Genomic DNA, 26,816 nt, shown 5'->3' on the forward strand with positions numbered 1-26,816 from the left:
TTGTATTCATCTGAGCGGATCTCGCACATGAACGACGGAGCAGCGGGGTCGCCCTAAATGAAAAAATAATGCACTAAAGAAAAGAGCATAAAACGGACGGTGTCGCGCGCGTACGTATGTGTATATACATTTTATAAATTCAATATATACACACGTACCAGCAGGTGTCAGAAGAAAGATGATGGACGCGAGTTTGGGGAGGAATTCGGGCTGTTGTTGTTCGCGGACGGCCCAGGCACAGTGTTCGTCGTCGTGTGCCCGTCGTTCCCCACCTCCTCCTCCTCCTCGGCGGTGAAGAAGCGGCCTCTCCTTCATGAGTGTCCAAAGTAACAGTGGAAGTGGTGGTGGAAGTTTGGAGGCGACGCCATCTTGGTCGCAGCTCTCCTCGTCCCCGACGGTTCTTCAACAACACACCATAACGGCGACCGCAAAGACCAAGGAAGGTATAATAATGCATAATGTCTACCTTGCAGGAAGGAGAGGAGAGGAGAGGGGGAGGCGGGGGGGTACATGGGTGAAAAAAAAGCACCGGAGACATTTATTTTTTCGTCCTTTTGCGGAAGAGAAGCGGGATGTCTCGAGTCGGTTGCTTGAAGTAATAAAGATGGATGTCAAGTTCCATGATGCCGTGAATTAGAAGCCAAACGTCAGCTGTCAGTTCAGTTGTTTGATGGCTTCAGTCTGGTTATAGCAGCAAAAGCTGTGTCACGTTTGCACACAAAATATGAGAAGAGCTCGAATCTGTGTCGTTGTCTGTTTACAGCTGTTGATGTCGGCAAACAAGCAGGGAGGAAACATTGGGTAACATTGTATCGACTATATCAACAACATCCAATGGATACAATGAATGCACCATGCATGCATGCATGCATTGCAGAACCGAGGCCACAGGCCAGGGTGTTTAGGTTGTGGACATCTTAGATCCTTCTTTACCCCCATTTTAATTGGGTTGTAAATAACATTCCTTAACTTGGATGTGGCTGAAGAGAACATGTCTGTTGTGAATTAACATGTACAGTCAGAAAGATCTGGTTATGCTAGCGTGAAATGCTTATCTAATATCGGTAGTAGTAACTAGTAACTGCCCACAAAGAGACTGACAAATGAGGGGCTGACAAATGATGGGTAACGTTTTGAAGTTAAAGTTGCAGTGCGTATATTGAGAGAATTCTTAACACGATTTCTTGATTTTGTTCTGAATTGTCTGGGTGAAGGCAGAACAGAAGGCCCGGTACATACATTGTCCTTTTTACTCTCCATTCTGTCTATCCTTGCTATCCTCGGATAACCTCATATGGGCTGGCTAGCGCACTCTCATTGGTTCAAGGCACACAAGGCTTTTGCATAATGTCTTTTTAGACCTTTTGGGGGCTATTGTTCATGTGTCAGATGCCATATCAAGATGACACCCTGGAACAACGTGTACCAATGGTCACAAGAAAGCACAGGAGCTGTATCTTTTCCATTCTGGAAACTGGCTGTCATACAGTTAGGGTGAACCATGTCTTTAACTGTCAATATAGTATCCACACCCATATAGTGGGTGTATGTATTTGCCCAAGTCATTTTATGCATAAAAATGTGCTGTTAGTGTTAATTTATCACAGCGAACACTATGGCATGATCTAAAGTTATCCTAACCGCACGTTTGACTCATCAAATCTTTGTAATAAATTGGGCACAATTCTGAGTCATAAATTGTATTTCGCAAACTGTGAAAGGCTTGCAGAGTCACATCTACTTTTTCCACACAGTGATGGGAACATTGATGGATGACCGAGCACATCCCAAGTTTGGACACACGTCTATCTATCACATGGTCCAAATCAATTTCCCCTGATTTCGAGTGCCAGGCAGAAAGATAACGGCCTGGGTATTGGTTGGAAAGACTTGAGGACAGAACCTTCGTCATTCTAAAAGCTCTGTTTTTATCCCACCCTACTCTGCTATTGACCTTGCCAGGCCCTCAAAATCGCTTATAAAAGGTCATAATAGTCTAGCGCAGTGTGGTGTAAACACACTTATGTGAGCCCATTTTAACAGCTGGACGTTTAAGCAGAGAGGCTGGTTGATGATTCCATTCACGATTGATGTGTTGATCTGTTGCTAGGCCCCATGGAAGAGCTGCACAGCCTGGACCCCAGGAGACAGGAGCTGTTGGAGGCCAGGTTCATGGGGGCTGTCAGTGGAAACACTGGAGGTAGCACTGGGAGTGCCAGCACTAAGGTAACGCACAAACACGCCATTGGTATTACTGTAGTTTTGAGGACATCAACATTTTATAAATTACATTTTTAGTGATGGTTCTTAGCTTGTAGGTTTTAGACACCAAAAATAGATGATATACAAGCTCGCACCAACACTGATGCTCTACAATGGGATGGGAATGCTCCACTCTTAGAGCAGAGTTTAAATCGATTCGGTTAGGGGTGTAACAACATCTCGGCAGCACCGAACAGCCGACTTAATGACGGCACCCGTCCCCCCGAACCTCTGACCTTATATTGTAGTTTGGAGAGAGCCGAACCAATTTTAACTCTGCTCTAAAAGTGTATCCATTGGCCCTTAGTATAAATTGGAAATTACATTTTTACTAGCCTAACCCAGAAGCCTGAGTTATACTTCTTGTAGGTTTTGTACACCAAAAATAGATGATATACAAGCTCGCACCAACACCGATGCTCCACTAAATATAACATAGGCATAACTACAACAATAACCCATAAACCTAACCTTTAATTGCCTAACTAACTAAAATCTTTTTGAACCATGAAACAACATTTTATCTGGTGAGGACTAGAAAAATGGTCAACATGTGTTGTATATATCTCGAATTCTACTAGTGGTATAGTAGAATCACAACTATAGTAATACAAGTAAGCACACACACTCACTGTAGGCTGGGACACAAACAGCAGCCAAGTGCTGTGACATTTTGAGCTAATTGGATAGTTAAGATTGTTTATTAATGTGACACTCCACATGACAATGATACACTGATAAATAATACTGTATAGATCTACATTAAAATTAAAACGCATACGTGGGCACCATAGAATTACAGGTTTTTATCAGAATGATCTCTGTAGATCTCTTCATAGTAATGATTGTCCTCGAAATGTGACTTAGTGTTTTGGAAACTTGGCTGCTTTTCTACCACATTATATTACTGATCTCCTCACTTCAGAAACATGGGATTCAGGTTCAAATCAATAACGTTTCCCTTTTAATCACATCCAGGAGTTGTCGGCATGGTTATCATGCGCTTTCTGTTATTGGGGTTCATTGGACTGCAGTACAGCTTATAATAATACAGTAATTACACCATGTAATGTTTCAAAATTCTGAAGATTTGCATGCAGTTTAGTTCGGTGACTAATCCGTGTCCGAGGCTAGGCCTAAGGTCTGCTGCCTTCTTTTTTATTTGTTTAAACTTTATTAATGACCCCTGTGAAACGGATGCCTCGCAAACATTGTGTGAATGTGGGCAGAATTTCGAACAGTGGGTAGACTAGAATAAAAGTAGCCTTTTGTGCGCACACTTACACACACATGCATGTGCACACACATGACCAGTTACCACAGACACACCTACAGTACAGTATATATTTGATGGATTCAACACATGCAGTCGGGTCATTTTGTTGTCCTGTTCTCTTATATTCTCACTCTGCATAGGGTCTAGCCAATGAGTGCTCCAACCACAGCTATGGCAGCTTGGGCTCCTCAAGCGACAAGGAGTCGGAGGTAAAACATGCACATACTTACACACACACACACACACACACACACACACACACACACACACACACACACACACACACACCATGTTTGTGATGCACAGACACCAAACCTTTATTTTTATAATTTAAAAATAAAACGCACCCCTCACACAACTACTATAATCTTTCAACACATGACACACACAGGTACTTGACACTTTATATAATAAGACGGCACATGGTACACACATAAATGTAGATAGAAATAGTGTGGACAGTGTATCCACATGAATAGATGATTATACACATACAGTGCCGTGCGCACACATAGTACATAATGTGTACAATATTTAGAGAGGGACGCTTTACACAGCAGCTTCAAGCATTTCAAAGTGTGCTATGATTTAATGTGCAGACCTTTTCTGTTTTCTTATATCTTTGTTATAGGTTCCACACGTAACTGTAGTCCAGGGTTTCCAGAAGGTTGCATATTCGTTTCCTCTTCAGATTGAGTTTCCCATAACTTTGACTGCCTTCACAGCAGTTTTGACCCGGAAACACACATTAACACCTTCATATGTGATTCTAGTCCAAATCTGCCCAGCCAATGAAATAAAAGCTATAGTAAAATGGAACAGGAAGGGGGTTTGCCACCTCAGGAAACCCATGTCTATAGTTATGCACAGACATAACCTATTGTTATTGCTGCTACAACGTTGTGGAACCAAAACGAAATAACTTCACTCTTGTGTACTCGTATGAGATGTAACAATAAAAATCTGTTGCCGAATAGATCCATTGAACCACAAGGAGTTGATCGGGTTTTGCATGGGATTCCAATTATCCAATTATCCCCAGCCTTTAGTTGAATTTGAGCTGTCAAGAAGAGACACTGCCTCCCTCATGCGCTATATTAGTAAATGTGTTTTGTACTCCAGGCAGGATATTAACTCCAGCCACTATTGTAGATTAAAACGTTTGTTTCCTGCTGTTTTTTGTGTACCACTCACTCACATGGCAGCAGTGCAGAGGATAAATTATACCGCCCCGCTTTGTACGTCTTGCTCCTCATTCCCAAATGGGGTTTTCTTTCTTGTCCATTCCAACTACCTCTCAATCGTTCTCTTAGAACTTAGAATGTCTTTAGCATTGTACTGTAAATGCTATAAAAGTAAGAGTACCACTCCTGGTTGGTGTATTCTCTATTCTAGGGCGTACATCCGGCAAAAATCGCAAGTCCTAATATAAATAAACTAGTCCTGTGCCCGGGGGTGTGCACCGTATATGAGGGATTGAATGTCCCTGTGGAGTCTCAGAAGTAATGTTGGAGAACCCAGACCGTCATGTCAGACAGACTTAATTTTGGCATTGTTTCAGCATGCGGCTGACACCATGGTGGCGACACTGTTTAATATCAGTGATGTCAGCATGCAGACTGTTTCACCCGTTTATGCCCATATATGGTGTTCCGTGATATCAGTCCGTGATGTCGGGCATTGTTTCAGAATGCGGCTGTTACCATGGCGCCGACACTGTTTAGTATCAGTGATTTCAGCATGCGGACAGATGGCGGACGGCGGACAGACTTTCTGTAAATTAATAGTTAATATACAGTATATGTAAAACGGTAAAGCATGTTATAAAGCTGTATAAAGTAAATTTCTCTATCTGTTTGCTCTGCAGAACTCTGATATGAAGAGAGGGAGTTCCCCTGCCTACACGGTATGTACTCTTCCCTCCCAATGTCTCTCTCCGTCATATTTAAGTAGAGGATGAGGGATTTTTCATTTACCGTGTTGATTTTTCTCCTCCCATTTTTTCCCCTCCCGGTCTCTCAGCAGACCCCAGAGAAGAAGCACTCAGAAACGTCCAGAGGAAGAAAGAGGAAGGCCGACACCCAATCGGAGAGCAGCCAAGGTATGATTGACACACCCCTACAGCTAGAAGAACATTTGGGAGCCACCCTGAATTTGTATTGATTTATTAATTTTCACATCACAGGCAAGAGCTCTACACGCGGGCCAAAAATCAGCGACTACTTTGACGTGAGTATCACCTATGTGATTATGAACCTTGTAGTAACCATTTAGCTGCCTTTTTGTCTATCTATTCATTGTCTTATGTTATGTCTGTCATTTAGCTAGATATTCCGTATACATATTTTTTTCCTTCTTTTTTTCTAAGATTTGTTTTTGGGCTTTTATGCCTTTATTGATAGGACAGTTAGTAGACTGACAGGAAATGGGGAGAAAGAGGGGGGGAGCGACACGCAGCAAAAGTCGTCGGGAACGGGACTCGAACCCGCAACACACTGTCAGGCATCACAGCCTATGTGGTATGTGCCTGGACCGCTAGGCCAGTGGGCGCCCCCCGTAGTTTTGAGTTTACTTAGATAGCATGTCGTTTAGACAAATGCTAGCTGTGATGTTACTTTCTAGAACTTGCACTCTATTTACTGTACGTGACCATTTACCCTGTCGTCTGTTGACTAGGATTCTTCCGCTCGATCTTGTACTTGTCGTGTCGGATGAGAGCATCTACCAAATACCTAAACTGTATTTCTGGCCATTAGTTTGCTCTGTTAGTACTAGTTTGATGTAAAAGGTGGTCCTATATCAGTGCCTAAAGTAGGCAAATGGGGCGATCCTGCCAAGTGGTCAGGGCACGTACCTCACCACTCAAAATGCCCTCATGAGCAAGTCTCCGACTTGATTCCCAGACGGCCAGACCAAATTTCGCTGTATGCCGTTCCCATACTTTCACTCTGCATTTCCTGTCCCTCCATTGTCTGTCAAATAAAGGTTTCAAATGCCCCGCAAAACAACTTAAAAATAAGCAAAAGAAATATGTAGAAGACATGAGCATGCATTTCATCACATGAAAAAAATAGTTATTTCATGTTGCATTGGTTTTGATTTATGGCTCTGACCCATTTTGTTTTAAATACATTCATTCCACATTTTTCACACATCTTGAAGCGGATGCTATAGGGGTGGGCAATATGGCCCCACCTCATATTGTAATATTTTTATATATTCTTCTTTTCTGCTGTTCTGGCAATAACATTGCAACATAATGTCGATGCTGAGTTTCCCGTACTTTGCAAATGTCAAAATGCCTTTCTGTTACTGACTGTGAAATGAAGCATTTTTCGTCATTTTACTAAACCTATTAACCATTTCTTTCCCAGGGGTGCGCTTTTCATCAGTGGCTTTTTCCTATGTGATGTATACGGTACAATCCTCGGTTTTAATTTAACTCCAAGAGTGTACATGTATGGAAACAAAGAAGTGTCCATCAGGTTCCACCATTATGTACAGTATACTCTCCGAGTTGAATTAACAGACAATCTGTCTATGTCCAGTAAGGGATGTATGTCCACCATGTCCCTTACAATGCCGCCTTTCCCTCCGTGTAGTTCCAGGGTGGCAATGGCTCCAGTCCCGTCAGGGGTCTTCCATCTGCCCTCCGCTCGCCGCAGAACTCTCACTCCGCCCCGGGCTCGATCGTAAGTAGTAATGCTTAACCCATTTAGTAGAGGTGCAGGAAAAAATCGATTCGAATTCGAATCGTGTTTCTAACATGGTAAGAATAGAGAATCGTTTTTAAATCGGAAAATAATTGTTTCTGAATTCGAATCGTTTGGATTTGAAAGAATCTGAAAAAATCGTAACCCCAAGAATCGATTCTGAATCCAATCGTGGGATACCCAAAGATTCGCAGCCCTACCATTTTGGCCTGGAACAACTTTAACCATTATTGTATGCTTTAACTATTTAAAAAGAAATAACAGATATACAAGCTCAAAGCGTTGCACCGAGTGCCACGTTGTGAGCTTGTAGATATATTTTTTTTTTAAATAGCAGATATACAAGCTCGCAGGGCCGCGCTGTGAGCTTGTATATCTGCTATTTTTCAATAGCTAAAGCATGAAATAACGGTTAAAGCAATTATGCGTAATAATGCGTTCCAGGTCTAAATGGGTTTTAACAGGCTGGTTTCACTAATAGCTTGTGTGTGTTTGTGTTCTAATGATGTCATGTGGTTGCAGATCCGGCAGAACAGCTCCTCTCCCACCAGTCTGTGTTTTGGTGAACACTTGATGAATCCTAAAGCCTCCTCCAGCAAGTGTGTCCAGGTACACTCATTAAACCCCTGCTTTCTAAATAACAATAAGCAAAAAACAATTACTTGTGAAAAGGGGGCCTGGAAATAGGTTTTTACATTCCCTTTCATAATATACAATATATGGGATTTCTTGTGTATCATGGTACATTGCAAGTATTGTATATTACTCCTGTACTAGTACTATCATAAAGAATCGTCTGTACTTGTAATATTATACTTTATTGTAAGATCACTGGTTTACAGGTGTAATGTAAAAGAAGTGGGTGAAATATGTTTTTGTTCAGAAAGGGAGATGCACATATATTGACTGATCCACATCTGTGTGTCTCAGACGGAGCTCACGGCTCTGAAACTGGCCGCCCTGGAGACCAACAAGAGTCTGGACCTGGAGAAGAAGGAGGGACGCATCGATGATCTGCTCAGGGTCAGTGTGTGCATCTGTGTTTCAGGGGGCGAATGCGGAGCGTTAATCTGCAGTTCTGTAGTAATACAAAAGTAATTATAGTGGTAGAAGTAGTTTGCGATTCATACAGTAAATGTCCAGTCACCCCATTAACGGTGACCTCTGCTTCTCTCTGGAAAAGGCCAACTGCGACCTGAGGAGACAGATCGACGAGCAGCAGAAAATGCTGGAGAAGTACAAGGAGAGACTCAACAAGTGCATCACTATGAGCAAAAAACTGCTCATAGAGAAGGTACGGTATCTGTTTAGGGTTGCATATCGTTGCTGCCGGCTGGAAACCTTGTCTCTCTCGACAATCACGGCAAATATCTTGATGGCGATACGATGTGATGGGTTCCCATTTGCTATTTCATAGTTTAGTGTAGCAACAGGGAAAATGAAGCATCCTTCAAAAAACTGCATTTTACTCATCTTATTTAGAATCTCGCAGACCGTAAGTTTCCTTCGACTTGAGGGAAGTCGAGCTCAAAAAAGAACTTCTGTTTGACTTGACGCAGCGCCATCACTGATCAGTTCAATAAACGGACATCGGTCCGACGAATCAGCGTAAGCAAACTTTTCATACGGATTACAGAAGGCTATCCACCTGTTTCCTTGAGAATTTCCTGTGAAATTATTTGTGGGACACTTCCAGAGAACAGCAGACATACGAGCTCACGACGCGTCGCAGATGCAACCGTTGTGAGCTTGCGCAATGCACGATGGGACGTTGGAAAGTTGTCATTTACAACAACAACAAAAAACAACACAAAAAGGTTGCGTTATGGAGATAAAAGGTTTCTGCCCAATATCAACGATATGTGTACACAGTCATATATCAATGGACCCAACTATGCGTTTTAGAAGCTTTGGGTGGTTGGCGTTATACTTCATCTGTGTGTGTGTGTGTGTGTGTGTGTGTGTGTGTGTGTGTGTGCGCAGAGTACCCAGGAGAAGCAGTCATGTCGTGAGAAGAGCATGCAAGACCGTCTGCGTCTGGGTCACTTCACCACGGTGCGACATGGAGCCTCCTACACAGAGCAGTGGACCGACGGATACGCATTCCAGAACCTGGTCAAGTCAGTGTTTGCAAACACTCATTTGTTTTTTCCACACTTTTTTCCACAAATTCGTACAGCAGAAGTGGGCATCCGTTATTTTTTGATTTGACTGACATATCAGAAAAATTGCACAAATATGAGATCTAACCGTACACGATCACAATTCATGAGATTTGACAGATAGTGAGCTTTTAGACCTACTATTTGCCACTATCTGCCATTTTTATGAATTTTCACCTACAGTACAGTATAATGCCCAAAATAGGAGCACCAGGTTGAAAGTGGTTTAAAACCCCACATGCAGACAGCTGATTGATATTAAATGATTGATGTATTCTTGTGTTGGTGGTATTCTGATTAGCGATGGATATGTTCACTGTAAGTTTAGCTGGCAATGGTACATTACTCCACTCTTGGAAAAGGCAAGGTAGATCACATGCTCATTCAACAATGTTGCCCACCCCTGTCATACACACTTCTTGAGATTGGGAGAATTTGCAACATAGTTTAATTTAAAGTCTACGGAAGGAGTGTTCTGACATCAGAAATACCCATACCCATTCAGCTATCAGCTAGCTCTGGTCCATAGTGTTAGTGGAGTTCTCCCTAACGCTATGTTCCTCTACCTCCCAAATCCTTGGCAAATTCGGAAAGACCCGTCGTCTGGTCCGAAAATAACAAAAACTGTTTTACCCCTCACCAAACCAAAGGTATCGTTGGACAGTTGAAAGCTTACTCTACTTAGTGGACGCGGTCTGAGCCCCCCACCCCCACGATTAAAATACATTTCTAGGGCAAAATGAAAAATATTCCACCGGATGGAGACACTCTTCCTGGTTGAAGACCAAGTTTTTACGAAACAGCGCTTCCAACGTCGCAGAGTTGAATAACACCCAATGAGACTAATGCAATTCGGTCCTCTGACCTGTACTGCAGTAGTGTTGGTACCTTGATGGCGACGACAAAATAGTGAAAAACTAGAAGAAATGGAGTCGCCGTCTGGTAGAATATTTTTCATTTTTCCCTAGAAATGTATTTTAATCGTGTGGTCGGGGGCTCAGACCACGTCCACTAAGTAGAGTAAGCTTTCAACTGTCCACTGATACTGTACCTTTCGTTTGGTGAGGGGCGAAACGTTTTTTGTTATTTTCGGATTTCCCAAGGATTTGGGAGGTAGAGGAACATGGCGTTTGGGAGAACTCCACTAACGCTATGGACCACAGCTATCTATCGGCCAGCCATAGCTGAATATATAGAGGCCGTCTTGGAATCAGAAGGTCCCTGTGTGTCGAATTGTACTTGACTTAACTCCGAGCACTGTATTAATGGCACTCACTGCTCCTAATAATTAGGATGGGTAATTACTGTGGACAATTTCACATTTGTGCAAATGTACAGTGACGACAACCCCTGCCACTACTACAGGGGTGCTTGTCAAAAGAGAAATTGAGATGTAGAAGAAATCTCTTATCGTGGGATGACGGCAATACCCTAGAATACCTGCAACAACTGATGTAATGATTTAATGCTTTCTGTCAATGAAGAAAAAGCACTCAATCTTTACGTCAGTTTGCGCAGCGTATCCTTGGGAGTTGCTGTCATCCCTTGATGTAGAAAATTTCTCAATGCACAATCATAGTGTGTTTTTGTTTGAGCTGGTTACTACATTGCTTTCGACTGGCTAAATCCAGTCATTCCCAAACTTTTCAGGTCGAGACCCAAAAAAGAGATTAGGCGTTTGCCCGGGACCCAAACTAGTGAAGATGGCAGATATACAAGCAGACAACGATGTGTCGCTTCGTGCCGCATTGCGAGCTTGTAGATCGTCTTATTTTCACTACTACAATTATTGTTCGTTTTTTTATTTATGGAATTTCTTAGATTGAAATATACTGTATATATGTTAATTGATTTTTTTACTGGAGTCGTGACCCATAAAGATTGGTCTGTCACCTGCTAATGGGTCCCGATCCACAGTTTGGGAAACAGTGGCCTAATGCATATCAATTGATGAAGTTTGAAAAGCCCTGGTGTAAATCAGTGGTTCTCAACCCTCTTATTTTGAGGGGTCCCCAAATGTTTAGCTAAATTTTAACATTGTTTTCTCACTCAACAGTAAACAAACCAACATACAGTATAAGTGTATACAGGGTATCGGCACATTTCTAAAATGACAATTTAAGGACTTTAAAGACCTACATGCAGATCTACATGCTCACAACGCCTCGCGTTGCTAGGCGTTGTGAGCATGTAGATCGGCTATTTTCACAATAGATCGAGCCAAACTAAATGTAATGCTCCTACAAAAGTGCTTGTGCAGGGTCCCCAGTGCAGGGTCCCCAGTTCAAATATGATTATTTTGGGGGTCGCGGCCTGAAAAGTTTGAGAACCACTGGCGTAATGCATATCAAACGAGGGGGGGTCCTGGAATTGATGAAGTTGTAAAAGCCGTGGTGTAAATCCCCCATCCATCTCCTTCATGTGCAGGCAGCAGGAGGGCATCAACCAGCAGAAGGAGGAGATCGAGCGTCAGAGGAAGCTGCTGGCCAAGAGGAAGCCTCCCAACACGTTGTCCTCCTCACCCTCTCTCTCGGTGGTCTCTGCCCCCGAGCCCAAACAGCGCAAGACCAAGGTGGTCAATGGCAATGACCCCGACCCCTTCCTCAAGCCCTCGCTGCCCCAGCTGTGAGTGTACACCAAGACAAACGGACCATTTTTCTTTTAAAGAAATGTGACCGTGCTCCACCCGGCAATAGGAATTCGGTAGTTTCCATCCCAGTCAGGATGCTGGCTGGTGATATTTTTGTGCCATTTTATTTTGACACAAATTGGAACACAACAAGACGTTTGGAGGGTTTTAAATGAATTCAAACACATTTCTAATGCGCAGAAATAACACAATCAACTTAACCGTTATTGGTTTGATTCGATGTTACCTGCCACCTTAAGCCACAGAAAGCAACCTACAGATCAGTTATGAGAGTGTTATTGTGTTACAGTCTCCGGAGAGCAGAGTCAACTAAATATGCTGCCAAGCCGCCTTTCACATCCAGACATTCTGATTATATAGTGAAAATACATATTCCACCAAGGAATGCACTTGAATTTGCCACAGCACTGTGTCCAGACTCAGAGGTGCACAAAGATATACCTGAACACGGCCAAGTGGTGGATTTGCTGGGAAATAACACGTGTGATTCTGTGATATTACAAGAAGTGCGATTAGGTTGGCCTGAGGCAGAGGAGGATTGGTGTCACATTGGTTAGGTTTACACACAAAGACACACACAGTAATTGGAATACTGACTCGTATTCCTATATCCACCTGTTTCCGCGAGAATTTACTGTAGCATTATTTGCGGGACACTTCTGGTTAACAGCAGACATACAAGCTCACGTCGCGTCGCAGATGCAACCGTTGTGAGCTTGTAGATCTCACTCGGCTGCGGTGCCGGAAGCTGCCTGCACATTCTGCGCAATGCACGATGGGATGTTGGAAAGTTGTGGATAGTATTTTTTCTTATCCACTTTCATCATGAACATGTTTTCCAATTCATTTGTGACCACGGAGGCAGATGGTTGAGTGATATGTGTTGTAACCAAAAGTTGTCTGTTTCATCGGTAGGATTTTCTTGATCCTACAATACATTTGGATTTTCACTTTATGACACTTTGATTAAGGGGCATTTCTGCTTGTTATTTTGGCAGCCTCACCCTGGCTGAGTACCACGAACAGGAGGAGATCTTCAAGCTACGTCTGGGACATCTTAAGAAGGTCAGTCAGACAACAAATCCCACTGTAATCATCACTATGACAGAATTTAATAATCCCATTTCTGCAGGAATGCAATGTTGTGTTCGGACAGATAACGAAATGTTTGAAATGCAGGCTGACCCCATCCGTAATAGACTCATTTGACAGGTCCATTCACGTGTTTTGTGCAGGAGGAGGCTGAAATCCAAGCTGAGCTGGAGCGCTTGGAGCGGGTGAGGAACCTCCACATCAGAGAGCTGAAAAGGATCAACAATGAGGACAGCTCATCGTGAGTACCTTCCACATGTTGAGCCATGGACACGTGAGCTATCATTTATCGGCTCATGATCAGCACAGTAGAGATCTGGTTTTACTTGGCCAGATGATCAGAGATCTCGGCCTACTGATACCTCTGGTGACATCTGAATTCAATGAGTGTGCTCAAACTGGGTGGAAACAATTAGGAGATCTCCCCAGACATATTGGTAGGCAGAGATTTCTGATCATCTTGCCTACTCAAGAATAGTAGAGAACAGACTCAATCACTGTAAACGCTGATGGAGGATTTCTTTAGCAGTGGTCCGATTATCTACTACATTAGCCTGTGTTTAAACAGGTTGAAGTACCGGTAAATGTGAGCCACCAGCATTCGCAGATAATTGGTTCTGTAGAACTGTAAAATGAGTGATCCTTTAACGGATCTGATCACAGCCTACAGCTTTCATATTCTTTAATATAAGACTTAGTTTTGACATTTGTGATAGAACAAATTTCTAACTGGAATGGTGATTTCCTTTTTCGATAATAGTACATCTCCTTGGCTTCAGCTTTGATTTGGCATCCAGCCAAGAAGACATTGGCATTGAATATCCCCTGGCACCTTTCATAAAGGGTTTGAGAATATGCTTGTCATCTCTGTGTATTCTTGCTTCCAGGTTCAAAGATCATCCTACGCTGAACGAGAGGTACCTGCTGCTGCACCTGCTGGGCAGAGGCGGCTTCAGTGAAGTCTACAAGGTAATGCTGCTTTCCCACTAGTGATGACAAAAGCTACAAATGTGACCAGCTACATTGCTGCCAAGTTGTCGTTGTGTTGTCAAGCCACACTGCATAAATGAAAAGAGTAGGTTTAAATAGCACAGTGAACGGGTTAACAGAAATAATTAGTTTTTCGTCCTTTTACGGAGCAGAGCAGGAATTGTGGAGAAAGAAAAAGGGAGTGGAAATTGACACAAAAACATGATTGATTGACGCTACACTGCGTCATAGGAGAGCTGAGAAAAGTTGAAGCCAGGAAAACCTTTTTTGTTGTGCGTCATACAGGTCATGCAGCAGCAAGTGTCGGGCGACAGTTTGTAGCTTAGTGTCGATGGCTTTCCTTGAGGATGACTTGCAGGCTGCAAGTCATCTTGGCTTTGGCTTGGCGTTGGCTTTGTTGCTGCTAGTGTGAATGCAAGGCTTTAGTGGAGTGAAATCTACAAGGTAAGGCTTTATTGGAGTGAAGACTACAAGGTAAGGCTTTAGTGGAGAGAGTGTAGTAAACCATAATGCACGTTAGAGTTGAAGGTGAAAACTGCTATTCGTCATGGAATTCCCTCTGGCAAGTCTGTTTATCTTTCAATATTGGACACCTTTGTGTACATTATCAGTTTATCACACTGATACAATACCATGACCAAAGACCAAAAAGTCGGGTAACCACTCTAGTCCAACAAACAGCTGTTGTAGTCCAACAAACCACTGCTAGATTTTTATTTAAAAAAAAATTTGTAATCATTGTTGTTATGGTTTCATGCCGCTTGCTTAACCGATTAAATGTTTGCGGTGGCCCAATATCGGATACTAAAGAATGCCTGCTAGACAATCAAAAACCAGCATTCTCTGTAGCCATGTACAAATGCATTTAGTGTTCCCTCTCTTTCCTCGTTTGTGTTCGGCCACTGTGACCGTAAACTAGCCATCATCTGAATCTGTTTTAACCTTTTATTATGTTATGATGAGGTAATAATTACTGTCTGGTAAAAAGCTGATTGTGGCCAGTGTGTGTTGTCACTGTAGATGTAGACTTTGAGACTGAGAGCTGTGTGTGTTTCTTGCCACACCCAGGCTTTTGACCTGTTTGAGCAGCGCTATGCGGCTGTCAAAATCCACCAGCTCAACAAGAACTGGAGAGAAGAGAAGAAGGAGAACTACCACAAGTAGGTCCTATGTAGTAATGGAAAAATGAATGCACACATGATAAACATGAACTTTCTTTCTTTCTTTTTCTTTCATCCTTTCTTTCCTTCTTTCTTTGCGTAATGTGAAAATGTCCTGTTTTGGAAATTATGTTTTTCTACTTAGCATGTGGTCAGTTTGAAAACGATGGGTTTTCCTCCAGTGTGCAGTTACATTTATAGGCCTGGTATCCTGCACAGTGTCGAGAGGCTGCTTGAAACATCTGTTCCTCTGAAAAGAAATTGCAGCCTCTTGCAGATTGAAACTGTTTTGGTCAATATGTGTGACACATACACAGTTAAATTAAAGACGGGGCAACAGATAATTATAACATATTAGAATTTCCACCATTTACAATTTGACTTTCTCATAAATGATGTTATTGCATCTGTTTTTAAATCACAGCTTTGCACGTTCTCTCAACAATCTTTGTGAGGTTGTCCCATGGAATACCTTTCCAACAGTCCTGAAGGGAGTTACCACATTTGCTGAGTACTTGTTGGCTGCTATATGCTTTTCCTTCACTTTGCAGTCACTCTGCAGTCATCCCAAACAATCTCCAGTAGGTTTAAGTCGGGTGATTGTAACAGCCAGGTCATCTAACGGAGCACTCCCATCACTCTCCGACTCGGTCAAATAAGCCCTTCCACTGTCTGAAGGTGTGTTCTGGGTCATTGGCCTTTTGATAAACAAATCATATTCCCACTAAGCGCAAACCAGATGGGATGTCGTATTCCAGCCGGAATGCTGCGGTAGCCATGCTAGATAAGTGTGCCTTGAGTTCTAAATAAATCACAGCCTGTCACCAGCGAAGCACCCCCACACACCACCTCCTCTGTGCTTCATAGTGGGAACCACAAATGCAGAGATCATCCCTATTTTTTGTTACTAAATGGTAAATGGTAAATGGTGCATTTAAATAGCGCTTTTATCCAAAGCGCTTTACATAGATTGTGCATTACATTCACCCATTCACGCACACATTCATACACCGGTGGCGGAGGAAACCATGCAAGTCACCAACCTACTCACCGGGAGCAATTAGGGGTTCAGAGTCTTGCCCAAGGACCCTTCGACATTAACTCAGGGGGAGCCCGGATTCGAACTGGGAACCCTTTGTGCTCTAATAACGGTTTCTCTACCCCTGAGCTATGCCGACCCTGCAGTGTTAAAAGTATTACTGCAGTAATAAAGCAACATGCTCCCTCACACAGACGCACGCACGCACGCACGCGTGTCTAAAAGTAACAATGGACTGTCATTTCAAATACCAACCCTTACTTGTCACAAGAAGTAGTAGTAGTTTATTTTGGTCATGTAAGATAAAATAAATTACATTTATACATTTCATTCATAGGGAACATTTAAACAACACAACTGATGGGCTCACAAAGTCTCTAAGGAGGAAAGAAATTCCACAAATTAACTTTTAACAAGGCATATGTGTTAACTGAAAAGCTTTCCAGGTTACTAATACCTCATGAAGGTGCTTGAGAGAATGTACAAAGCTCACATCAGAGTTCGCGGGTGGTGCGGTGCCTACTCTAAAGCCACTATGCAGACACATTTTAAAGAATTAAAAAAAAAAAAAGTCTGACATGAGCAAATAATTCATTGTCTCCACCAGCCGAAGGCATGGGGCCCGGGGGAGAGTATGTTTTCCCCTCCGTCCGTCCGTGCGTCCTCACAGTTTGTGTGCACCTAATCTCAGTCGCCGTTGGCCCGGTCGCTGCCAAAGTGAGCACACACATTCCCTGGATGCCAATCTAGAACCTCTGCCCTAATTATTTCAAATGGGCCTTTTATAGCGCCACCTAGTGGCCGATGTTTGCAAAACACATTTCTGTGCACTACTCTTACAGATTTTGTCCAAAAATCCTACAAATCGCTAGGCAGTATCTCGACAGTCATGTGATGCCACTTCAAATTTTTGAAATCAGCCTCATGGTGGCGCTATAACAGGCCGATTTGTGGTTTTACCTATAACTCCACCGATCAGTTTCAAACTTTGTAAGCGCACTCCCTAGAGGCCAAGGAAAAACTCTTTCTCAGCATTTTTTCACATCAGCCTTTTATAGCGCCACCTTTGGGCCAACTTGTGTAAAACACATTTTAGGATATTACGCCTTCAGATTTTCTCCAAAAATAACACAAATCAGTACACAGTATCTCTATAGTCATATGATCAAGTCTGATCCGTCTGATATTTCATATTCCATCCTGATTGGCTAATATTAGCTTCCAAAGTTTGCACGATTGCTCAGTTTTTGAACAAAATGCCTCAAATCATCAACGCAGCTTGCAATTACCGTGACATTTGCCACACATATTCCCACTATGTGAAGGAACAAATGCTACCCTTTTCACATTGGCCTGTTATAGCGCCACCAGCAGGTAGACTTTAGCAAAACAAATTTTTTGAACACAATGCTTCAAATCATGCATGCAGCGTCCGATTGCCATGACAGGTCTAAGGTGAAGAACATATGCCACCCTTTTTACACTGGCCTATTATACAGTAGCACCACCAGGACCCCTGGCCTGGTGGAGACCTGTGCTCGGAAGAGCACTGCTTCTAGTTTAACATAAGTTTTCCAACTTAAAAAGATCATCTACACTTTCTCATTGATAAATGCTGGATTCACAAGTAATTACCAAGTTGTGTGTGTCTCTCCCACTGAGGCTTTATGAGAGACACAAACAAAGTGATTTATGTAAGTGAGAGTGATGTCCTCTCCTCTGAAACTTGATGTGAAGCGACGTCTGTGTCTGGTTATAGATGGCAACACGGCTGCACCTGCTGCCGTGAAAATTCGAATTTTGACCCGATTCTATAAGTGTCTTTTGAATCCTTCTAAGAATTTTTGAAAAACCTATGTTTCTCTATCAGCAATCTGGCCAGCCATCGTCAAAGAAAAGGTCCTTTTCACTTAACTGGAGCTCAGTTAGTCTGTTCTTGAGAGACTACTATGTCAGTGGTTCTCAAACCTTTTCATGTGTAGGACCCCCAAAATGATATTTATTTGGCCACGGACCCCCATCTCAAAATATTTAGTTCCAGGGACCCCCCAGAAGCAAAATTTGAGTTACAAACGTTCACTTTGAAAATACATATAGTCAAAGATTTGCACACATTTTCACAACTTTTTCAAAAATAGCAGATCTATTGATTGATTGAATGAAGACTTTATTAGAAGTTTGCATAGGAAAAGGTACAGTTTCATGACGGTACAGTTCACTGGTACAAGGTCTACTAAAAGGAGATCCATGAAAAGACTAATTACTTATTTCCACAGGAAACCATTTAAGTATCTCATATAACATTGAATGACAGATGAATAGAACACATGCAGTAGATATGTAAAGAAAAAAAAATGATAGAACAAAAAAAGAAAACAGTAAGTCTAAACAAACAGTAAGTATATACAAAGAAGGGGAGGGGAGGGTTGGGCTAGGTTAGTTTTTTTTTACCAGTTGCGAACGGCTGCTGCCTGTAAGTGGTTTTTCAGGGCAATTTTAAAGGATGCTAGTGATCCACACTCCTTTATGGCCTTCGGTAAGGCTTTCCACATTTTGGTGGTATAGCAGAAAAACGAGCAGCCGCGCTGTGAGCTTGTATATCTGCTATTTTTCACTGGTTAAAGCATTCAATAATTCTAGGCCTAAATGGATTAAAGAAAAACGAGTTGGTGTGCCCACTTTTGAATGTTACTGTGTGTGTGTCTTCTTCACCAACCCACCCCCACTTTGCGAGTAATAACCAGGGTTTCCTGTGTGTTGCCATGGCAGGCATGCATGCAGGGAGTACCGGATACACAAGCAGATGGACCATCCCAGAATAGTCAAACTGTATGACTACTTCTCCCTGGACACTGACACGTGAGTCACCTCTAACCTTCCGCTGCTGACCTCAGAGCCCCTTCCCCCTACCACGATGGAGCCTCAAAGTTGTTGTGCACACAAGCCACGACTAACTGGGTCACCATGCCATGTGCTGGCATCTGTTATCCAGAGTGCCATAAGTACATTTTTAACACTGAGAGGCCCAGTTGGAATAGAAGTCACCACACTGGCTGTGTTCGAGCCACATAGTCATAAATTGACTAAACAGCCACACATTTATTTTTCCTGTAATTGAAACTACTAGTCCACATGCTGGTATTCACGCACCTCATTTACCTTGTTTATCTTTCAAAGTTAATTCTAAGGCATTTCAATATTCAATAACCTTTCAAAAATCGAGGATTTATTTGTCACTACAAGCAGTGAAAGTATTGTGGCAATGTCCACAAGGCTGTGCTAACACAACATGAACAATAACACTAGATATGATGTTGAAAATATGCGAATAAGCTGATTCGATTTGGGAACATTTAAAATCAATTTCAGATATTTTGGCCAACCCATTAAAGAGAAACATTGATGGAGTTTAATTGATTTTATAGATTGATGCACTAGATGAAAGGATTGTTTGTCTCTCACTCCTGGCCATGCCAGGTTCTGTACGGTGTTGGAGTTCTGCGAGGGCAACGACCTGGACTTCTACTTGAAGCAGAACAAGCTGATGTCGGAGAAAGAGGCACGATCCATCGTCATGCAGATTGTCAACGCCCTGCGCTACCTCAATGAGATCAAACCCCCTATTATCCACTATGACCTCAAACCTGGTATGTTACGCTACACACAAACATATTTGTACAGTGGGAACCTAATGTTGACAGTTTAAACATTAATTTACACATCAAGGATTATAGGAATTGGATTGTTTTCATTCATTCAACCCTTATTTAAACCTTGGGATTGATTTGTTTAGGACACAAACTGAGTGTTAGTTATTAGATTTATTGCTGAAGAGATTGTATCATTCAGGTTGAAAAAAACAAGTACAGGCAACTAGAAATCACACTGAAGCAGAGGCTTTTGGGAAAATTATGAATCCAGGTTCAAGTTGGCAACATCTTCGTACTACGGAGTAAACCTTCTGATGTGCAATGTTAAGATCGAGTAGTGTTGATAACACTACTTAACCTAATTCAATGGACCCGATAATAAGCCCAACCCTTACTGAACATAGGAACTGGGTCCGTGGTAAAACTGGGTTTCATTCTCCATCCCTGCATGCATAACACACATTCACATTTTGTCACACACCCAGCACTGAGCAGGGCTGGGCAATATACATGTATATTGAATTATGGCCGGGATGACTGGACGCGACGATGGAGGGCTCGTCTGAGGACGACCTAGAGAGAGGGGGAGAGAGAGAGAATTAAACACAAATATCAAATATGGTAGCAGAAACATAATATGTAATAATAATAAGTGAAATCCTTCTTCTGCGTTATGCTTTCTGTGTAGGAAACATCTTGCTGGTGGACGGTACCGCGTGTGGCGAGATTAAAATTACAGACTTTGGCCTGTCCAAGATCATGGATGATGATAACTACGGCGTGGATGGGATGGACCTCACATCGCAGGGTGCCGGAACCTACTGGTGAGATGTCAATCTAATGTGTCAGCAGACTCATCTGGTACATACCGCAATTCCTCCAGTTTGGGAATAAATCCAGTATATTCATCCATGTTGGACGTTAGTGATGTGTCGTTCATGAGTGATTCATTCATAAGAACCGAATCATTAGCAAGACTCCCATGTAACTTTTTTCTTATGACTACATTTTCATTTTTATTTTATACAATCTGTATGGTAGAGTATGTTAATGAAATATAACTTATACAATTGGGATGTTGTATTTGGTCTCCCTGCTCTTCTTTTAAGACATTTAGATCGTGCCAAGGGTCATGTCTCACCTAGACACAGGATCTGAATTTTTCAAGATTGAATTTATCCCCTGAGCAAGCAGGCAGGCTCTATTGGCTCAATGGTAAAAATGTCAGCTCTTGCACAGGAAACGGGGTTCAAATCCCGGGTAGAAGAGAAGTTATATACTGCGGCTTTAACCTGGAGTACTTACTTTGAGCATGTCATTATTGTCAAAACGTAAGAACATTGTTTAAATAGTGAAAATGGCAAATCAAGCGGTGAGCCAAGAGGCCGTTTGGGGGTCCTTGGCATGGAAAGGTTTGGGAACCCCTGGTTTAACAACATTGTCAGTGAAAATGTTTTGTGTGTGTTGTAGGTACCTCCCTCCAGAGTGTTTTGTGGTTGGGAAGGAACCTCCTAAAATCTCCAACAAGGTGGACGTCTGGTCTGTAGGGGTCATCTTCTTCCAGTGCCTCTATGGACGCAAGGTACGAACCGGTTGAAACCCATCTTTAGGATGCATGTGCACACTGAAGACACTCATGCTTCCACACTGTGAAGGAAGGTTCCGCTGAACTCACACCAGCTGTTGTCTCCGTCTCCTTGTAGCCGTTTGGTCACAACCAGTCCCAGCAGGACATCCTACAGGAGAACACCATTCTCAAAGCCACCGAGGTGCAGTTTCCTGCTAAACCACAGGCCAGCACGGAAGCCAAGGTAACACACACACACACACACACACACACACACACACACACACACACACACACACACACACACACACACACACACACGTGTTCTGGTAGCATTCTGTGAATTGGTGCATTGGTTTCAAACATGCAAAAATTATTAGAAATAACATTAGAAATTTGAAATAATGCAAAAGGTTGTCCTATATTGATTAACAAATAGAGATGCTCCAACTATGGTTTTGGGGTTCTGATACCGAATTCCAGAACACCGATCAACTAGTATCAGTATCTGCCGAAAACCGATATGCCCGATCACAGCGTCACATCCATAAATTCTTCTATTTGTTGTTACTGTAGCAGCATTTATATATTTAATGATTCTTCTTACAAAACATTGACATTGTATATTAAGTATAAACATTAGGAGATTGCAGGCTGAGGTCCTTTAGTATCCAATTCAGCTTGTAGGAGTTGAAGCTGAGGTTACATTCAGTCCCACAGATACATATTGTGAAAATAGCTGATCTTGCTTGTAGATCGGCAAAGCCGATAGAAGCAAAGTGTCACTCACCGATCAATGAGCAGTGCAAAACAATCAGGGAGTAGTTCTGCTATTTTAAATGTTTGATTTAGTACCCATTAAATACCTTCTGATCAGGATGTTAATTAAATATTTCATACCATGAAACTTGTATAATATATACATCAATCGGTCCCAGCCACCCTAATTTACAGTACAGAAAAAGACAAAATAAAGCCATAATAAGAAATAATGTGTTTGTAATTAGAAATAATATGTTTTCATTAGACAGAAACAAACACAGTTATACCTTAATTATCCCTATATGTTCTAATTAGAAATCGAATAAGGGCTCGAACACAGTGCCCGACCTTTTGAGCTGATTGTGCTGTTGGCGACCATTTTTGGCGCTCGCCGCCAGAAATGGCGATCGGCCGCAAGATCGGGCTGCTTGCCGAGGTTTTGCTCGTTTCGTGTGAAAAGCACTGCGAGAAGATCTGGCCTCGACTGGCTCGAGGACTTCTTCCAGAGCGTTTCTAGATATCTAGCAATTGATGTTTGTCTCTGTCGCAAACTGGACATAGCCTACAGTATGAAATACGTTGCGCACCCTGAGAAGATCGGTGTTAAATTATTAGAACATGATGTAGTGGTAATTAAGTATAACTGTGTTTGTTTCTGTCTAATGAAACCATATTATATCTAATAACAAACATTATTTATTATTATTGCTTTATTCTGTCTTATTCTGTACTAGGGCATTCACGAATAGTGATTTTTAGTATTCGAATTATTCGACCTCAAAGTATTCGAATAGTCGAATATTCGACAGGACTGGCCAAACTGTCAAATATTAACTCACCCACCGCTATTTTTAAGACCCTTCTAATGGTCCACACCGCCAGGATTTTGCCTACCTTTAACGTGGGCGCGCGCGCGAATCCATTGTGCGATGGTTCACCGATTGCATTCACAATACGATCCAGGCAGGGTAAGCAACAAAGCACTACAGCCTTCCATCGCTCAAAGCGAAACCGACGGAGCGCCACGCTGGTGTTGCACAACATTGAACCGGATGACATTTCGGCAGACAGGATACAGGCGTCGTTGTCCCGCCCCCCCATTTCCGTTCTGGAACATCCAGATCCGTTTTTTGTGAATAGGGCGGGTCCATAGAGCGCTATGGACGGCGAATCGGCGATCATACTTTTTTGTTTTATAGTTATTAAAGCTAATTGATAACTCGTCATATTCGTCATAAGCAGAGTGGACCCATAACTATAGCTCGTCAAACTCGACATATGCAGTGGGTGAGTTAATATGCAAGAGGCGAACATTGTGAAAATAGCCGATCTACAAACGCGAGGCGTTGTGAGCATGTAGATCTGCTATTTTCACAATATTTATCTGCGGAACCGAGTCACATTAAATGTAATACCTACAATTCCAAGTGCTTGTCAGGGTGGGGGTCCCCAGTTGAAATATGTTTATTTTGGAGGTCACTGCCTAAAAAGGGTTGAGAACCCCTGGTATAGAGCATTAACAAATTCATCCACAAGGGGCATTGGCAACTCATTCGAATAGTGACTTTGATATTCGAATATTTGATGAATATTTGATGAATGCCCTATTCCGTACTGTAAATTAGGGTGGGACCCATCAATCCATACACACATGCTGTACACACACACAGCCTGCTGTTCATCATTCATAATGTGTGTGTGTGTGTGTGCGTGTGCGTGTGCGTGCGCATGCGCTCTCCCCCCAGGCGTTCATCCGCCGCTGTCTGGCGTACCGTAAGGAGGACAGGTTTGACGTTCACCAGCTGGGCTCAGACGCCTACCTCCTCCCTCACATGAGACGCTCCAACTCCTCCGGCTCCCTGCAGTCTCCTGCCACCTCCTCTCTGTCCTCCTGCTACTGACTGGCTCCTCTCCTTCTGTGTGACTGACTGACAGACAGACCCCTCTGGCCAATCCCACGGCAGGATTGTTCCAATGTAGAGGCAACAAGATGGGGGGGGAAGAGGGGGGTGAACCATTTTACCTGAGCTGCTGCTGCTGCTCCCCAAACAGACAAGAATTAAGAGGCGAGAGCAGAAGGAGCAGAAGGAACCGAAGGAGGGGTTGATGAGAGGTAGGCATTGTTTGGAAGCAAGATGGGTAGGGTGGGCTCTCACCCTGCTGTTGCAGTGTGTGCCCTTGAATGTGACAGTTTGCAAAGGGCTGAGGAAGGGGGTATAGCAAGATAGAATTGTCAGGAAGAAAACAGAAAGATATGGGGGAAAATGGTGAGGGGAAAGAGGGACCATTTGAAAGGGATGCAGCGGAATTCACAGTTTTTGCCATTGCTTCATCAAGCTCGTCATCGGCAGAGAGGGATTAAGGTGTTCAGGAGGTTTGCAGAGGTGTTTATTGACTTTGATTATTGGGTTCTCCCTGACAGACATTTCAGCGGTCATTAATGCCCCCCATCCCCGCACAGAACCACCAGACCCACCTCACTGCAGCCCGGTACACTTGGAGAAGACAACCCTACCGAAATGAGAATTGCCTCGATCTGGAGGGTTCATTAGAGTTGCTGTGTGTGTGTGTGCGCGCGCGTGCGTGTGTGTGTGGGGTGGGTATCTTGAGAATGTTGAGCTAGGAATGCATCATGTACAACCAAATGTCTGTATGCCATATTATATGGACTATCAATTTTAAAGGAATACTTCACTGTTTTTCATCCTTGTCTGTCTCAGTAGAAGTAATGATCAGTACATGGTGCTACGTCCCTCAACACTCTGTCTCGCAGATTGTCTGCATGGCAACATGCTTGCGGACATCACAAACGACCACCTTTAACCCCTCTGTCACTAGCGGCCTCGAAAACTGCTCCGGGAACCAAGCTTCAGCAGTGCATTCTGGGTATTGTGGGATCAAAAAGCAAAGCGCTATGTTCAGAATGGGACGGAACATTAGCATTTTCTCAGCTGGTCTCGCATGTAATCAAAAATGGTTTGTGCATCGATATACAGTTAATGTCAAATTAACTAAAAATCCACAAACGACAGTGGAGTATTCCTTGAAGTCCTCATAACACTTGTAACTTGCCAGAAAATGACAGTGTCATGTAATTAAATAGACTGTACAACACGAGCCATGGGGCTAGAGCAGTGTTTCTCAATCTTTTTTGGCTTGAGTACCCCCTTTCCCAGATTTTTGAATCTAAGTACCCCCTTTACCCGACAACATTTTCCTTATACAACTGCTATTAAAACCACAAAACCATAACAAATAAGAAAGGGAGTGAGAGTTTCAAACAGTGCCTCCTGAACAGATTTATTTTCAACACTGTGGCCATGACATTTCAGTCCAGTTTTCATGTCAATAACTTACATTCAAACATCATTCAAACACATGCAGTTGCCTGGTACCATAATTTGGGTTAGCAACTATCAGGCTCACAACACGTTTCTCCAAGTGTCATCATTAAACATAACAGTGATTTATAGGCCTACTTCTATTATTTATTTATTATTATTTTTTTGGGGGGGGGGGATTTTAGTACCCCCTGCAGTATCTCCGTGTACCCCTAGGGGTACACGTACCCCCATTTGAGAAACACTGGGCTAGAGGATGGGCAGTTAAGTTCTGACATTACTTAATAAAGAAACTAACCCAGAATGAGGCTTCTGGGACTGAATTGCACTTCAGAATCAAGATCACACTCATCTGTTCTCGCTGATGAGGCACAGAGTACTATAGGAGTTATAAGTTATGGTTGATCAGCATTATGTTGAGTTCAGTTGTCTGATCAACTCCAGGGATCTATTCTGGAAGGTAGATCTGAGAACCTTGTCTTAAATCCTCTTTTGTTGTTCAGACACCAGGTGTCCGATTCTGTCAGTTTTGCGAGCATGGCCTTTTGTGGCAGAGCTGATATTTACCATGCCATTGAGTAAAATCTTTATTTTTTTTCTCTCTCTCACTGACCGTCTTAGTAACTATGAACATTATGTGAAGGATCAGATCAACTGTTACTGTATCACACACAAAACTGTTGTATTGTTACAGTACCATTATTTGTATGGAATTTGGGAATCTTCCTAGTGTACATTTCATGTGCAGAAGCAAACATTGGCTCGCAGTTAAACAATAATGAATTTTATCCCCTTGCTTCCCGACACCTCTGTCGCTTGCTTTATTTGTGTTCTCCTGAAAGCTGTTATTTTTGCTGCTATAAACGTAGCTTTTAGTTTGTACAGAGTGAATGGTCTTTCCTGGGATGTGTATGTATACTTGATCTGTGTTGAGAGAAATGCTCTCTAGGTGGGGCTCGCTCTCTGCAAATGTACATTGTGCTGTCTGAAAGTGATTTGACTAATTCTAAGCATCAGTGTTCAAGCAGATCTCCGATCTCTTTCTGTCATAAAAGTTCAGTAGACCGTATGGAGCGAAACCCCTGTTGTGTACCATATGTTGAATGCTAAAAACAAGAGGATTTGCTGTGCCTGTCCATGCAAGGTCCAGGA

General features: G+C 42.7%; 1 protein-coding gene across 1 annotated transcript; it reads left to right on the forward strand.

The window, feature by feature from the left end:
- Positions 1-26,538, forward strand: LOC308285755 (serine/threonine-protein kinase tousled-like 1-B). Its single transcript, XM_080726612.1, has 22 exons — positions 1-443; positions 2,111-2,226; positions 3,679-3,747; positions 5,406-5,444; positions 5,564-5,639; positions 5,724-5,767; positions 7,141-7,230; positions 7,774-7,860; positions 8,182-8,274; positions 8,435-8,545; positions 9,235-9,371; positions 11,841-12,038; positions 13,062-13,128; positions 13,299-13,396; positions 14,043-14,124; positions 15,214-15,305; positions 19,114-19,203; positions 19,822-19,991; positions 20,683-20,818; positions 21,465-21,576; positions 21,698-21,805; positions 24,069-26,538. Exons 1-22 carry the CDS (start codon positions 314-316, stop codon positions 24,222-24,224), a joined length of 2,301 nt encoding a protein of 766 aa, XP_080582738.1. The 5' UTR covers positions 1-313; the 3' UTR covers positions 24,225-26,538.
- Positions 26,539-26,816: the final 278 nt, after the last annotated feature.

The sequence above is a fragment of the Nannobrachium achirus genome (assembly GCF_963921795.1).
Source record: "Nannobrachium achirus genome assembly, chromosome: 5".
Classification (NCBI taxonomy): Eukaryota; Metazoa; Chordata; class Actinopteri; order Myctophiformes; family Myctophidae; genus Nannobrachium; species Nannobrachium achirus.

Bases quoted from the DNA above. Each gene is read 5' to 3' on its own strand.
- LOC308285755 (XM_080726612.1), top strand. From the start codon at position 314: ATGAGTGTCCAAAGTAACAGTGGAAGTGGTGGTGGAAGTTTGGAGGCG. The intron at 9,372-11,840 runs GTCAGTGTTTGC...CTTCATGTGCAG, and splicing joins GCATTCCAGAACCTGGTCAA to GCAGCAGGAGGGCATCAACC. The intron at 19,992-20,682 runs GTATGTTACGCT...CTTTCTGTGTAG, and splicing joins CCACTATGACCTCAAACCTG to GAAACATCTTGCTGGTGGAC.